Source organism: Callorhinus ursinus, unplaced genomic scaffold, assembly GCF_003265705.2.
Source record: "Callorhinus ursinus isolate GAN/ISIS: 27379988/994484 unplaced genomic scaffold, GSC_fseal_2.0 scaffold55, whole genome shotgun sequence".
NCBI lineage: Eukaryota > Metazoa > Chordata > Mammalia > Carnivora > Otariidae > Callorhinus > Callorhinus ursinus.
In genome coordinates, this window is record NW_027397117.1 from 8,470,178 (window position 1) to 8,487,522 (window position 17,345).

At 38.7% G+C, this 17,345-nt stretch overlaps 1 protein-coding gene and 1 pseudogene across 5 annotated transcripts in view; both read right to left on the minus strand.

Annotated features, from left to right (window-relative positions):
• RABGEF1 (RAB guanine nucleotide exchange factor 1) overlaps window positions 1-17,345 on the minus strand; it is a 58,047-nt gene that overhangs the window by 16,460 nt on the left and 24,242 nt on the right. For 2 of the 5 annotated variants that reach the window (XM_025864471.2, XM_073884228.1), the window contains exon 4: window positions 8,115-8,281. The exons of 1 other annotated variant lie outside the window; for it this stretch is intronic. In XM_025864471.2, the coding sequence (XP_025720256.1) occupies window positions 8,115-8,281 (167 nt within the window). Of the gene's footprint in view, window positions 1-8,114; window positions 8,285-17,345 lie in introns of all 5 variants that reach the window. 2 more of the 5 variants (XM_025864469.2, XM_025864470.2) reach the window with 1 other exon arrangement.
• LOC112817450 (grpE protein homolog 1, mitochondrial pseudogene) lies at window positions 2,056-5,996 on the minus strand (annotated as a pseudogene).

Consider the following 17,345-nt stretch of genomic DNA (forward strand, 5'->3'; position numbering starts at 1 on the left):
AAGTATTCTTCTTTCATACCAACAACCACGTGAGTTAGTAGTGATCTTCCCAGCAGTACTCACGAGAAGGGATGTCTCTTTCAAGCTCTGTGGTGTCAACTCCAGCGGACCCACTGCTGTCTGCGAAAGAAGTGCTAATCCTACCCAGCCACTCCTGCTGCTGCCTCTATGTGGAGGCAGGATGGGACTCTATCTGAGCATGCTCAGTTTGTCCAATACACAGCATCCTTTCTGTACTACTTCCTGGCGAGATTTCAAGCTTTTGTTTCCTATCTAGCCCCCATCTATGAATCACTCAATAAAGTTTGTATTGTAAATTCTCTAAGCTTCATCCCTGCACTAAATTACATCACCAGACAAATATATCCATGGACTAAACAATTTTAAGTCTCCTGGGAGCATTTTTATGATATGCGGGATTCACTTAGCATTTTAACAGTAGTATTTTTATCTTCCTTTATGATGCTATAATTTTACTTGTTATTCTTTCCGTTTATGTACCTTCCACAATAGATTATCTATTCTTTTCATCTATTTAGGTACCTTAGACATGGCTACCTTTCATTTACCAAAGCTCAACACTTAGAACAAACTACACTAATTCTTCTGATTATTACTAGTACTCACTTCTAACTAAAAACTGTGATCTGTTTTCCTAGTGGCAATGAATCACCTATTCCTCCCCTTGCTCCACACAATCACTGCAATTCTGTTACTATTCAGAAAATATCTTTTTATATTTCTACATATATTGCACAGACTTACACTTCATTATGGTGTTTATTTTGCAATTTAAAATAACTCCCCTGCCACTCTGTCCTCTTCTCCTGTTTTAGATTCTTTGTAGGACTCACCACTATGCTATATTACAAACCTGTTTATTATCTATTTTCTCCACTAAAATGTGAGGTGCACAAGGGCACTGCTGACCACCGTATCTTCAGTGCCCACAACAGGGCCAGGCATAGGGCTAGCGCTCAGTGAGTTGAATGAAAGAAGAAATAAATGTGACCATCTATCATCGCCCCTCCCTTTATAATACTGTAAGAACATTGGGACACAATTCTACATAGATCTCTTCTACTTCTACATATCTTGTGAGGAGAGCCACGGACTGCCTTTGTTCTACACTATCTTTTCAAGGATAGCTGTTCAGAAGACAGAGATAGTGCCACCCTCAAGTAAAAGGGCAGATTGTCTACTGTCCAGTATAATAATGGTTCCATGTGAGGCGAAGGTCAGGCAAGCTTACTGCCCATTATAAAAGATCCTCTTATCTAACGTTGCTCATTGCACCCACAGGCGTTATCTGGTCTTTGCATGCGCCATGGGAACTGATACTCAGGGAATTGGTGCAAATGCTGATATATTCTGGATATGGTTACTGCTGTGAGTAATAAGCTGGCCTTCTTTTCTGACCCAGGAGACTCATGCCTTCTGCCAGGATCCACAAAATGATGGCAGGCTAACTTGTTAACTTGCAAGTAGGGAAAATCTCAGATCCTTCACAGTTCTTGTCAAAGAAGCTAAACTCTGGGCAGGTTTGTGCTAGTAAATTTTTAGGTTGTACAAAATTCCAAAATGTTTTTTTGGTTTTCTAAGAAAAATCACAGCCTAGCCACATAAATGAACCCCTTTCCTTAAGTATTTTTTTATTGCCTGGGATCATCTTTTCTATAATGTCTGCATGTAAAGTCATCTTATTTTTTTTCCTAAAAATTTTTCCTTTATAGTTTAAAAGTTTGACAAGCAGGTGAATTCCTTTGAATACTGAGAGGTATTCTGTATACTTTCTTAATTGTCTGGTTGAAATTTTTTCCCCCCAATCTGTTTTGAAAACTTTGCCTATTCCCTAATTGTGTTTTCTATGTTGTTCATTTGAAACTCTCATCTTTAGAATTTAGAATTCCATGATTTGTTTTCTGGGTTACGCTTCTTTTGTACTGTAGTAACTTTGATTTATTTAGGTGTTAGCTTTGATGTCCATATTGTTTGAATTGCTGGTTCCTGTTGCCTTCAAAAAAAATTTTTTTAGGAAAACAAACACATTAGGGCTTTAATCCTCTTAAACAAAATTTTAAAATTAAACATTAACATCTCAAGTAGACCAAGCATGTGGTTCTTTTGAGATAGTTCATCTTACCAGGGAATATATCCTGAGGTCATTAGTAGCTAGCTGAATACAGATTTAAACATTTCTACATTTTAGATGAACAAAACAGGGTAAAAGTAATTGATTTTTGTCAAATTCAATTACTGGCAAAATAAAGGTGGTGAGAATTAAGGTACATGTGTTCCTTTCACATCTCTAGGGAAAAGCCAATAGTTGATCATTTTTAGCAGCTGGCTAGTTACTAATTACAAATGAGCTCACATATGTTCTTTACAAAGGTCATCATTAAATTTTTTTTAGCAAGAAAAATGTAATGCAGTGGGTAACTAAGTACTCTGGTAACTCACATGCTACAGTGAGATGCAGAAGAACCCCAGTGCAGCCAGGCACGGCCAAGTAACCACAGAGAACTCCCAATGTATTCATTTAAGATACCTTGATGTCAACAGAGTTTGAGCTGATATAGCTTACTCCTGATACTCTAGAGCTCTAGTAGTGTCCCACTGGCCTCTGCTCTCAGTATGTGAAACAATTACACAATTGTGTAATCAGTGAACAGACTCCTCAATTAGAGTTCATTAATGCAATTGCGTGTTTAGCCACTTGGGTTTTCCAACAAGGTTTGGGAAAAGGTAAAAAGTACTCATAGATAAGATGCCTTTCAAGAGTTATAGCGGCTAGTTAGAGGCAGCTAAGCTTCCTTCACCACACCCACCAAGGTAGGTCTTGGTGTGTGCCCATAAGCTTCTACCTCACCTTGTTAACTAGCACTGCTGTGCCCAGCTCTTTCTCTTCAACAAGAATGCAGAACAAGGCCTCACACCTGTAGGGTCAAACTTGGCTTTCTGAACACCTTCTGAATGTGGACTTCAGTCATTACGAGGCTCTTCTACGAGGTTCTTCCATAGATTTTATAGAGTTATCATCTTTAATTTTTTCTTCTGGAACACACATTGTGTTGCTTTCTCCAAAATGCCTACAACCTCTAGCAAGTCCTTGCAGAATTCCTAAATACCATATAATTTTGCCTCCTCTGCAACAAGTTCTTGGTCTCTGCGAAACCTCGCTTTTATTTTTCCATCGGCTCTTGTAGTTGTTCTTCTAACTTGACCTTCTCTTCCAGGAGTATCTTCTCTGTAGAGGAAGTATCTCTCTTCTGTTCCATTTTTGGCTCATGTCCTCTCTTCCATTCTGGCCACTGTTCTTTTGTTTTGTAGCTGTGCACAACAGGAGAGGGCCTGAGGGGCGATGCCAAAGCTGGGAGCCTGTCTTGCCGGCCTCACCCACTGAGGGATCAACTTCGTGTTTTAAATTTTCTCTCACATATCACTGTATTCTTCTATGTATGTTCTTATTTTATTCATTCATCACTTTCGACATAGTTACAACTCAACCTTTTATTTACTTTTAGTTCTTATGATATACAGATCGTACCAGCTCAGATGCTTTCCCATTGCTTGTCACCTCACTTCTCATCCTCTGTGCTTCTAATTTACAATTGTGTCCTGGGTTACTCCCCCGTGCCCGTTCCCCAATTTTCTTAACCACGATTAAAGCCTATTTTGTTAATTAAAGTTTCTTTGTCTTGGATACATACTTCTGCTCTCTTAACAGTAATTACATAGCAGGGCAAACTACGCCTTGCATATACACATAGTTTAGAATAGTGAAGTCATTTTAAGGTACAGGAGGCCATCTATCTTTCTAGAATTTATTCTGAAGAAGAGAAGGTAAATGAAGATATAGCCACATTTTAAACTATAATTTTCTTCTCCTTTCTCAGGTTTAGAAAGTTAAATTTTAAAAATTCAAAGAGAATTAGTATGGGAAAATTTTTAAATTTATATATGTAATAATATCAGAATTTTATAGAATGAATGGCTGGGAATAGGACAATGAAAGTAGCAAGAGGTCTTCCACTGTGTTTGAATGCTTCTTTAGGAAGGGAAAAAGCATATTTGAATGACGGCTAATAAAGGAATCTTTTTTAAAAAATTGTATTGAGAGGGGTGCCTGGGTGGTGCAGTTGGTTAAGCATCTGACTCCTGGTTTTGGCTCAGATCATGATCTCAGGATTGGTGAGCCCTCTGTCGGGCTCTGCAGTCAGCATGAAGTGTGCTTGAGTTTCTCTTTCCCTCTTCTTCTGCCCCTTCCCTCACTCTCTTGCTCTCTAGCTCTAAAATAAATCTTTTGAAAAATTGCACTGAGAAACCCACAAAATTCACTTATTAAAAAGCTTTAATGTCCAATAAATTAAAGGGTATGTGTTTTCAGGAAGTAGAGGGTAATATAGGCTACGCTTTCAGAATAAGGCAGTGTTTCCGAAGGATTTATTAGTAATTAACAAGGGCAGGATTTAAACAATTTGAGCAGCAAAAGTATTTTTTTGATTTAACTGCAGTCTGTTTTGTGTGTGTTTTGAAAACTTTTTTTTTTTAAGATTTTATTTACTTATTTGACAGAGAGAGACAGCGGAGAGGGAACACAAGCAGGGGGAGTGGGAGAGGGAGAAGCAGGCCTCCTGCTGAGCAGGGAGCCCGATGCCTGAGGGGCTCGATCCCAGGACCCTGGGATCATGACCTAAGCCGAAGGCAGACGCTTAACAACTGAGCCACCCAGGTGCCCCTGAAAACGTTTTCATATAAATAAACTTGGGAAAAAATTCTTCCTTTTTTGGCTGGGATCTCAAGTTAAAAAATAGGGTTTTCTACTTATGATGGAAAAGGCTAACACCTAGTTGGGTCTCTATAATTTTAAAATTACCCTGGGCACATAAGTTTTGTCCAAATGACAAAAGAAACCTATACATCCTTCATTTCTTTGCTGACCAGATACATCCTGGAATCCATGGCCACTCTTAGGCCTATTTAAAGCTTGGTTCTTACAGTGAGATTCTTAAATTCTAGTTATTTTTGTAATGATAAGAAGTTTAAAAAACTAAACCTTGTAAATTCCTCTTAGCTTCTTCTGCATATGCTACCCCCCATCAGCCATTTTCTCAGTAAAATTTAAATTCTTGCTATGATGAGTTCTAAGAAGAGAAAAGCGTCTGATAACAACATTAATATAAATGGATTTTGTGTTAATGATGTAGCTGCCTAACTTGTTTGCAATAAAAATATCTCTTATTCTAAAGAATATAAAAAGGAACTATAAGAAATACATATTTTAATATTAAACAGCTAATAAGATTAATCGAAAAGAAAAAATGGCAAAATAAACCAGCTTCAGAAGAGTCTTAGTAAACAAAAGTATTTGTTGAACAGCCAAGCATTACATTGCATTACTGCAGGGTGTATGAATTTTGTAGGGGCTGAATGAAATTTCAACCCAAGATGAGGAAATTAAAAAAACAAAAAAGTCTGAGTACAGATAAGGTGTTTCATGACAAAGATAAAATGGCTGAAAAAAACCCCAACCTTTTTAATGCAATTCTGTAAATATTTAGTTTTCTAGACTTGATCCATATGTGGAAAAGGCTGCTCACCATTGGCATAGAGTAGGATTGGAGAAAACAGAAATGTAGTAGATAAAGATATGGGCAAGAGTGGCTCATTGTCCTGGACCTCAGAAATTTTGGGAAGACTACTACTGTGGGACGCAATAGAAAGAATTACCAGTTGGGACGCCTGGGTGGCTCACTCGGTTAAGCAGCCGATTCTTGATTTCGGCTCTGGTCATGATCTCAGGGTCCTGGGATTGAGCCCTGAGTTGGGCTCCCCACTCAGCAGGGAGTTTGCTTCTCCCTCTCTCTCTGCCCCTCCCGTTTGTGCTCCCTCTGTCTCTCTCTCAAATAAATAAAGTCTTAAAAAAAATAAAAAAAATTACCAGTTAATGGCAGTGTCACCAGGGTGGGTTCATACATATAAGAATGAGTTTTCATATTGTATAGGTCATTAGAATAAGATGACTTAGAAAGTCTACTTGGTGAGAATAACATTAAGTTAAGGTTTTGGAGTCCTAAGTCTAAGCCTAAGTTAAGGTTTTGAGTTTTGGTGAACTGAGTATAGAGAGGGCACCTTTCACTATGACACACTTCATTACCTCACAGCAACTATCCCAAGCTGTACTCAATCAAATTCTCCCAAGAAACTTAAGTGATTAAGTGATTTGAAGCTAGTCAGTTAATATTGGTTCATTCTGGTATAAAAACTGTTTCATTTATTTGAAAGGATATTTAACTTGCAGACAAAGGCAGAAAGGCTTCTCCAGGGACATTTCAGTTTAACAAATGTCTGTTCATTATCAGGTACATGCCAGGTTGTGCTAGATGCTAACCACACATGTATAAGACTTGGCCACTCAGCCACAGAACATTTAGGGCTGTGTAGAAATGCAACACAGGCTGCAAGATGGCTCTTCAAATGGAAGCAACCTAGGCCCTATCCAGTTCTCTGATATCAATTAGTGACGCCTTGAAAACAGGCATGACGGTAGCTGCACTAATTACCGTTATACTTTAGTGTATTGATTTAAAAGTCAACTAAATTGGGGCGCCCGGGTGGCTCAGTCGTTAACCATCTGCCTTTGGCTCAGGTCATGATCCCAGGGTGCTGGGATCGAGCCCCGCGTCCGGTTCCCTGCTCGGCAGGAGGCCTGCTTCTCCCTCTCCCGCTCCCCCTGCTTGTGTTCCCTCTCTCGCTGTGTCTCTGTCAAATAAATAAATAAATAATCTTTAAAAAAATAAAAGTCAACTAAATTATTACAGAACAAAAGCACATTATAGTTCTGAACAAAAGAAAAAGGAATAAATCTGTTCTGATGAGCTGATTAAATGAGCTGACTGGTTTTCTAAAATACAGTATTACACAGTATACATGCTATATGTACAATGCCAAAATAGGATAGATGTCCTGTAAACATTCTGTATGAGCTAAAGAATAAAGAACTACAAAGCCTTAGTTTTTACCTCTGGTTAAAAAATGAAAGTTGCACACCACATGAGCTCTGATATTTCCATACTGAGGAAGTCTATCATTGCTTCTAACCCAAAACATCAATGATCTATGCTTTCTTTAAATGTTACCATCTGCTTACAAATACTTTGAGGGAAAAAAAAAGGGGGCTGCTTACTTATCCTCAGTGTAACTACACACCAAAAAAGAAGAAAGCTTCTTTTCTCCTTTACTAACTGAATTCGGTATTTAAAACATATTTTGGCAGAAGATGACTGCTTATTAGCCTAGTGATCCTGACCACAGCTGGAACACAGCCAAGCAGTTCATCACCTTGCTGCCTTCTTTATTCTCTTTTTCTTTTCAAGACTTCCTCACTTTACAGAAGGGGCTTTTAGAGCTAATTCTGAGTTTAATACCTGAAGAACACTACAAACAAATTGATCACTGTTTAAAAACATGAGTCCCTTTACAAGTAGTCTTATGAATTATTGCAACTGAAATTACAGTTTAAGAAATTATGGGTTAAAGACACACATGTGGAAGGCACAAGTTCTAGTTCTGACATGGGTAGAATGTAGCTGTGTAACCTTCCCCATCTATAAAATAAAGGGACTGAACCCAGATAGTTGCTAAGGTCCCTTTCCACATCTAAATTCTAGCTTTCCCTTCTCTACCTGAGCAAGGAGAGGTATTTTGTATCAAAATACAAAACAAAAAAACCCCAAAAAACCCTGACATGAATGCTACCTGGTCTAACAACTATTACTTAGAGTTCAAGATCTACTATGTTCTTTCTCTTGGTGGTTTATACTACTTACAAGGTGACTGGTTAGGAAGGCTTTTTACTAGGGTACACAATATAAGTGGCTTCAGTGTCAGACTTTCCGTGCAAAGATGATCCAAACACCACTGACTTGCAGTGGAAAAGTACTAGCCTGGGAGTTGGGTTTTAACTTGGTTCAGTGACATTTCTTAGGTAAGTAACTTAACATCTCTGGGTCTTGATTTTCCCAGGTGTAAAGTGACAAAGTTACACTAGATTATCTCTAAGACCTTTCCTAAAACCAAAACTCCATGTTTCTAAGTGGTTACTCTCAACCTACCCTTTTGTAATGCATTGTTTCCAAAAACATCTTGGTCTGCTTATAGATTTCTTGGCCTGTCTTGTGGAAGGTCTTGAGAAATTCTATGAACTCTTTAGACACTCTATCCGTTTCAATGCTGGCTTGCCGGTTTATGGAAGGACTGGGAGCTTTTGCTTCCTGAATTTCTGCTGGGAAAATTAAACATAATGAGTTTCATTACATAGAAGATCCATGCATGGAATTACTTTCTTTAAGTATGTAACTTAAGATTTTTTAAATTATGCTTAATCAAAGTTAAACTTGAATTTAAATTACTTTATGTTTAAATATTTGGACAACTTTACTTAAATTGAGCTAAATCTATTTTATGACTAGGAGGTACAAGCAGATAAAACTATATGATATTCCCATTCAAATAAAAGTTGTTCTACTAATATTTTCTTAGCCAAAATATATCATGCTTTGATCTACATACTTAATTGTAAATACTGAAATAGCACTACTATCTTGAACTTTCTCAAAGACTGCATGAGTTTACGAAACTAGTCAACAAGTAAAATAACAATCAGTAGAAGCACAAAAATGTTAGGTTACTTATAAGATTTGTTAACTCTTCCAAACCCATTCTACCTGTCAAAGAGGCTAATCTGTTTATGTGGAGACTAACAATTATTTACCCACCATTCAGTTTTCAAGTCATACTGCTCAAAGTGAAAGAATGCATCCAAAGCAACACAGTGATCATGACAGAACATACAGCAAAGAGGCAAGCGAAACAGATAAAATACTGTCTACTCAGCACCCACACAACTCTTTCCTCTCTTCAAAATAATACACTCAAAGGAAAATGGGACCTTTACAGAACAAAGATAAGGGTGATGCGATAGAGTAAGTGCTCAAGGACAGCACGAACTGTATCACCAGATCTCAGACCACATTCTAAGCCCCCTGATTTTTTTTTTTAAAGGATTTTTTTTTTAAAGATTTTATTTATTTATTTGACACAGAGAGAGAGACAGCTAGAGAGGGAACACAAGCAGGGGGAGCAGGAGAGGGAAAAGCAGGCTTCCCGCTGAGCAGGGAGCTCGATGCGGGGCTCGATCCCAGGACCCTGGGATCATCATGACCTGAGCGGAAGGCAGACGCTTAACGACTGAGCCACCCAGGTGCCCTAAGCCCCCTGATTCTGAACTGTGCTAATTCAATAACTGTAACAAATTAAATGACCTCATACTCCCGTGAAGACAAAGTATCTTTTGAAAGTAGTGAAATCAACTTATTACCTGCTTTCTCAGAGTAACTTCTTATAATTCCACTTTTTAAACTTTAGTACCTGCAATACATTTTAATGATGAAGGTGCACTAAAGTTTTAAGACTGGATTATTCGAGGGGCACCTGGGGGCTCAGTCAGTTAAGCATCTGGCTTCAGCTCAGGTCATGATCCCAGGGTTCTGGGATCGAGCCCCACATCAGGCTCCACCCCCAGCAGGGAGTCTGCTTGAGGATTCTCTCTCCCCTTCTCCCTCTGCCTGCCCCCCCAACACGCTCTCTCTCTAATAAATAAATAAATCTTAAAAACAAAAAAAAAAAAAAGGAAAGAAGAAATCTTAACAGTTCAACAGGAAACTGGGTAAAGAATACTAACTGAACAGAAAGGAAACATAAATGGATCTTAAACATAGGAAACATGCTCTATCTCACTCATGATAACAAATTCTCAAATTAAAACTAAATGAGATGCCATTTTAAAAATTAACAAAGACAAAAATCTGATGCTGGTGGGATATGGAGGGAAAGGCACTCTCATACTGTGGAGGTGAGAAAGTAAAATGATATAACTGCAATAGAGTGCAATGTGGCAATAATTGCCAAAATTAAAAATACATTTATCCTGGGGTGCCTGGGTGGCTCAGTTGGTTAAGCGACTGCCTTCGGCTCAGGTCATGATCCCGGAGTCCCGGGATCGAGTCCCGCATGGGGCTCCCTGTTCAGCGAGGGGTCTGCTTCTCCCTCTGACCCTCTCCCCTCTCATGCTCTCTCTCACACTCTCTCTCTCAAATAAATAAAGAAAATCTTTAAAAAAAAATACATTTATCCTATGACCCAACAATTCCATTTCTCAGAAATTTTCTACTGATATAACGGCACATGTACAAAATAAATACATACAAGGCTACTCATTTTAGCACTACTTATAACAGCAGAAGACTAAAAATGGCACAGATATTTATCACTAAGGGACTAAATAAATTGTGGTTTAATCCATAAATACTGTATAGTCTTAAAATATTTTTAATGTACTAAAAAGGAAGAATTCTTAAATGCTCAATAAAAAAAAGGACAGTATGTAAGAATACAGAGCAGAGTATATGTAATAAAAATACATGTGTCTATAAATGAAAACAAAAGCACATAAGGATACACAAGAAACAAATGACAAAGGTTGTCTGCATATGGGAGAACGATGGTGGCAGTGGCTGGAAACTAGATGGGTGAGGGGCCATATACCTTTTATTTTGGAGCCATCTGAATGTACTATTTATTTTCTTTTTAATCAAATAAATAAATCAGGTACAATTTAACTTAAAACAAAAACTGGCAACATCCTTCCTGAAACATTTTTTACCAGTATGGAAAACCAAAAGTTGTATTTGACATCCTGTATGATTAGAAAAAGTTCTTTAATACTTAAGGGTTTAATCCTTCACTCAAACTGATAATTCCACTCCTAGTCATGATGGAGTAACAGGGATTGTGTTTACGCTACTGCCCTAACAACTAGAAAATCAGATAAAATATATGAAATAATGGTGTTTAGAAACTGGACAATAGAGAGATGGTAGAGTAACTCCTGAGAAAAGTAGACAAATATGGTAAGTCCTACAAGTACCCCAGCTTACTACAGGGAGAATTTTTAGGCCATGGCACAGGGGAAAGTAAGGCAACTCAGAGCCTAGCAGACTGGCTGAATTGGGGAAAGAGCATTTAGAGCTAAGGGAGGCCAAAGTCCCTAGAAATTGCATGGCAAAATGAGAGGATGGGGCTGCATAGAAAAAATTCCAGATAACTGCAGAGGGGTTCCCTCGAGTCTGTGACTGAGTACTGCATGTGTGTGTTAGAAAACTACCAATGACTGCGTAGAGAAGTAGGCAGAACAATCCCCAGAGCACACACAACAGGGAATAATTCATTTCCCAACAGCCAGGAACAAAGAACACCAGCAATGGCAAATATAAAAAACATTTTCTCATTTAAAAAAATTTTTAGAAGATAATTAACTGTTTAGAGCTAAAGTAATAATAATGGATTGTGGGATTTATATCATACGTGTAAGTAAAATATAGGACAACAATTGCACAAAGAGTGGGAGGAAGAAATCTAAGAATACTATTGGTAAGGTTCTAATATGTAAACTGGTATAACACTATTTGAAGGCAGAGTAGTTAAAAGGTATTTTTTAAACCTCAGAACAGCCACTTAAAAAAAAAGAAAGAAGTACAGCTAATAAGCCAATAGTGAAAATAAAGATATAATCATAAAAAACAATCTACCAAAACAAAAATTTTACTAAATATAAATAGCCTGAACAGTCCAATATAAGTAGCCTAAATAATCCAGGATCCCTATATATCTTCTCTCTGAGAGAGGCAGAGTTCAGGTACAGAGGAAGAAGATGAGGCCCAACAGGTATTCAGAAGGGAAGACAGAAAGGAGTAACTTCCCCTATATCACATTTTGGCTAGGATCCAGATGGCAACAGCTTGCTCTTCAACTTCAAATCTTAAGATTTTAATACAGAAAATTTTTAATGTAGAATGTACATTATATAATGTAGATAGGCCTGGGTGGCTCAGTCGGTTAAGCGCCCAACTCTTGATTTCAGCCCAGGTCATAATCTATGGATCATGACATCAAGCCCAATGACAGGCTCTACACTTACAGTGGAGTCTGCTTGAGATTCTCTCTCCTCCTCTGCCCCTCCCCCCATGCACATGCACATGAGTTCTAAATAAATAAAAATCTTTTAAAAAGTCTTCTTAGCAAGGTTCCTCAAAAAGTTAAAAACAGGAGCGCCTTGGTGGCTCAGTCAGTTAAGCGTCTGCCTTTGGCTCAGGTCGTGATCCCGGGGTCCTGGGATCGAGCCCCGCGTCGGGCTCCCTGCTTAGCGGGAGGCCTGCTTCTCCCTCTCCCACTCCCCCTGCTTGTGTTCCCTCTCTTGCTGTGTCTCTCTCTTTGTCAAATAAATAAATAAAAAAATCTTAAAAAAAAAAATCCTAGAGGAGAACATAGGCAGTAACCTCTTCAACATCGGCCACAGCAACTTCTTTCAAGATACATCTCCAAAGGCAAGTGAAACAAAAGCAAAAATGAACTTTTGGGACTTCATCGAGATAAAAGGCTTCTGCACAGCAAAGGAAACAGTCAACAAAACAAAGAGGCAACCCACAGAATGGGAGAAGATATTTGCAAATGACACTTCAGACAAAGGGCTGACTGATATCCATGACCTGTAACTTCTCAAACTCAACACCTAAAAAACAAATAAGTCAAAAAATGGGCAGAAGACATGAACAGACACTTCTCCAAAGAAGACATACAAATGGCTAACAGACACATGAGAAAATGTTCATCATCATTAGCCATCAGGGAAATTCAAATCAAAACCACATTGAGATGCCACCTTACACCAGTTAGAATGGCAAAAATGGACAAGGCAAGAAACAACAAATGTTGGAGAGGTTGTGGAGAAAGGGGAACCCTCTTACACTGTTGGTGGGAATGCAAGTTGGTACAGCCACTTTGGAAAACAGTGTGGAGGTGCCTCAAAAAGTTAAAAACAGAGCTACCCTGTGACCCAGCAATTGCACTCCTGGGTATTTACCAGGAGTAATTATATTGTCCAAAAAGAAGGGCCATATGCACCCCAATGTTCATAGCAGCAATGTCCACAACAGCCAAACTGTGGAAAGAGCCGAGATGCCCTTCAACAGATGAATGGATAAAGAAGATGTGGTCCATATATACAATGGAATATTACTCAGCCATCAGGAAGGATGAATACCCAGCTTTTACATCAACACGGATGGGACTGGAGGAGATTACGCTAAATGAAATAAGTCAAGCAGAGAAAGTCAATTATCATATGGTTTCAGTTATCTGTGAACATAAGGAATAGCATGGAGGACATTAGGAGAAGCAAGGGGAAAATGAGGGGGGGAATTGGAGGGAGAGATGAACCATGAGAGACTATGGATTCTGAGAAACGAACTGAGGGTTTTAGAGGGGAGGGGGTAGGGGGCTGGGTTAGCCTGCTGATGGGTATTAAGGGGTATTAAGGTGGGCATGTGTTGCATGGAGCACTGGGTGTTATACACAAACAATGAATCATGGAGTACTACATCAAAAATTAATGATGTATTGTATGGTGACTAACATAACATAATAAAATTAAATTAAATTAAAAAAAAAGAATAGGTGTGAAAGAGTAAAGACAACCTGAATATGTCAATTATCAAAAAAGAACATGATCATGTAGTAAAGATGACTAACACCATTTCTAGTACTAAAAACATTTTATAGGGCGCCTGGGTGGCTCAGTTGGTTAAGCGACTGCCTTCGGCTCAGGTCACGATCCTGGAGTCCCGGGATCAAGTCCCGCGTCGGGCTCCCTGCTGGGCGGGAGGTCTGCTTCTCCCTCTGACCCTCTTCCCTCTCGTGCTCTCTATCTCTCATTCTCTCTCTCTCTCAAATAAATAAATAAAATCCTTTAAAAAAATAAATAAAAATAAAAACATTTTATATCGCCATGTTAAAAAGTTTACTGAAAAAAATCCCATGTTTCTCAGATTATCCAAACAAAATAGGGGCAGCTCAGTAGAATATTACAGTTCTCCTTAATATCTCTCTCTCTTAATCTCTCTAATATCTCTCTCTTAATATCTCTCTCTCTTTTTCAGTGGTTCTGTGTATAGTTATATAATGTGAACTAAAAGGGAGATAGTCTGTAGCACAGTAAGAAATGTATGTTTGGTCTCTGCACCTGGGTTCCCTGGACAGAACTTCTAAGACCCTTGAAATTTCCTGAGTTACAGAGACGAGAGGAGCATCTGTTTTTATTTATAACAAGCCCCTTTCTTCCTTCCTTTTCTGAATTTATGCTAATGAGGTGACTCCGTGGACCCCTACATAGCTTAGGGCTATCTAGAGAGGCTAATCACCAACCAGAGGAATCAACCCTGCAATGAGAGGGTTTAAACTTTGAGTCCCACCCACCCCACTCACCCCTCAACTTCTGACTTCTGACTTTTCAGACGGAGGGGGGGATGGAGACTTTTGATTACCAATGATTTAATGAAGCTGCCGTAAAAAACCCTAAATGATTAGGTTTGGGAAATTTCCACATTGGTAAACATATCGAGGTGCTGGGTGTATGGCCCACCTGGAGAGGACATGGCAGCTCGGTGTCACCCCACCCCCGCCCCATACCTTGCCCTATGCATCTCTTCCATTTGCCTATTCCTGTGTTGCATTCTTTATAATAAACTGTAAGATAAATAAAGTGTTTTCCTGAGTTCTGTGAGTCATTCTAACAAACTGTCAAACCTGAGGAGAGGCTTGTGGGAATCCTGGACTTACAGCTGGCTGGTCACAAGTTTGGGTGCCCCGACTCCTGGGGGCTGCAACTGGCCTCTGGGGTGGGGACAACCTTGTGGGACAGAGCCCTTAGCCTGTGGATTTTGTGCTGTGGAGTTTGTGCTGACTCTGCGTAGTTAGTGTTAGAAAAAGGACTGAATTGTTGGCCACCCGGTTGGTGTCAAAGAATAAAAGACTCCAAATACACAGTAACAGGGAAAAAATTTCTCATAGTCCTTATCAATGAAAGTCAGAAAACAGTCACGATTATAAAATCAGTTCTAAATTCAACTTGGGGAATCATTAACTCAGTTTCATCTAAATGCCAAAGTGGCCCTCATGATTAAAGTAGCAATTCATTAGTGATCCTTCAGACGATGTAATCAACACTATGCTTCTACTTAATTAACATCTGAAGTTCAGGTCTTGGGATAGCACTGAATGCTAGAGGATTTCAGTTTTAAGTCTTATTTTGAAATAACCTCAAATTTACAGAAGCTGCCAGACTGTCACAAAGAATTTCCTTAGGGGCCTCTGGGTGGTTCGGTTGGTTAAGTGTCTGACTCTTGGTTTTGGCTCAGGTCATAATCTCAGGGTCGTGAGATCGAGCCCCCGTTGGGCTCTGCACTCAGTGGAGAGTCTGCTGGAGATTCTCTCTCTCTCCCTCTCTCTCTAAAAATAAATAAATCTTTTAAAAAAAATTTCTTTATACCCTTTACTCAGATTCACAAAATTGTAACACTTTGCTACATCTGTATTATTTTTTCTAAATTTTTCAAGTAAATTGCATATATCATGCTCTTTATCCCTTAATTTGCATGCTTCCTAATAACAAGAATATGCTTTTACATTACCACGGTACAGTTCCTGAAAAAGTGAGTGTTTTTTTCTTACACAGGATTCATTTGAGAGTCATGTCTTCACTTGGTGGTCAAGCATACTTAGTCTCCTTTAACCTCTAAGGACTCCCAGCCTTCCTTTGTTTTCATAATACTGACAACTTTAAAGAATATAGGCAAGTCATTTTATTGAATACCCCTCAATTTGGGTTTCTCTGCTGTTTCCTCATGACTGGATTCGGGTTATAACTCTTCAGCTTAAATATGACATAATTCATGCTTTGTTCTTCTCAAAGTATCATATCTGGAGGTACATAATGTCCATTTCCCACAATTACAGTTACCATTTCTCTATTTATAATTAATTAATTAGTTGTGGGAGTTAATTTGAGATCATGTTCATAATTTGTTCCTCAGGAAACTCTCCTCTCACCCCAGATTTAGCATCCAGTGATGAAATGTGCCTGAATCAATTCTTACTATGATGATTGCAAAATGGTGATTTCATATCTCCATTACTCCTTTCATATTTATTAGTCAACATTCTATGGTAAAAAAAACAAAAACAAAAACAAAACTTTCTCTGGGCGCCTGGGTGGCTCGGTCAGTTAAGCATCCAACTCCTGATTTCAGCTCAGGTCACGATCTCAGGGTCACGAGATCAAGCGCCACGTCTGCATCTGCAACCACATCCAGAGCTGTGCTCCTGCTCAGCGGGGGAGTCTGCTCAAGATTCCCTCTCTCTTTCCCTCTGTCATTCCCCCTCCCCGCCTGCACTCTGCAGCACTCTCTCCCAAATAAATAAATCTTAAAAAAAAAAAAAGAGCTTTCTCTTCTCCTTTATTTAGTCTTTTATTTATTTAATTAGTTGAAAGGACTAATGGATTATTTTATTCAATCAGTTATACTCCACTTATTGTCCTTATTTAATACTCAAATTTGGCCAGTTGAAATCCACAGAAGCTGGCTTCTCGGTCTTTGACATGTCCCCAAATTTTGGGCAGCCCTTCTTTCCCTGCTCCAGTCCCTGAATCAGTCTTTTCTCCACGGAACTCATGAGTTCATTTTAGTGAAGATTAGTATTTAGACTCTAAGGTCTGGGTGGAAAAATTGGTATTTTCATTCTAAAAAAAGAAAATAATCCTATGAGCACTGCCTTTAGATTAGTTTGTGAACAATGCATACAAGATTCTACTCAGGACAACAAGAGTCTACTTGAGCTCTAAAAGAAAAGGGGCTTTCAAAATGTATGAGCAAGTATTTCAACTTGGCCAATCAACTATGACTTACTCTGTAAGCTCACTCAGTCTTACTTTAGAAATCTAAAAACTGTAGGTAAACTCTCTTGAGTCTTTAATCAAGTTATTCCCTTAACCTTCTATGAAGGGCATCCAACTCTTAACAGGATACTAAATATTCTTCAAACTCCTTAGAAGGCTATATTTATGTTCTGTTTACCACCAACTTGCCTTGGTTTAAGAGCTTTCTTTCATGCCACCGACAGAAGCAAGAAAAATATCAAGAGCAAAGGCATCATGTATTAATGAAGTAAAATAGAGAATACAGAACACAAAAGGCCTATTTTAGTTGTGACTCAATAAATTAAAATCACATTTAGTATAGACTAACTTTATCCACAGGCAAAGACCAAATAAATCAGTCTGAAATGCAAAGTTCATCTGTAAGCAGTCTGCAAAGATCAAATAGGATCTTCTTTTCTAATACACACACATCAATTTTTTTCAATACTTTGAGGTCTCTATCTCCCTATGCTTT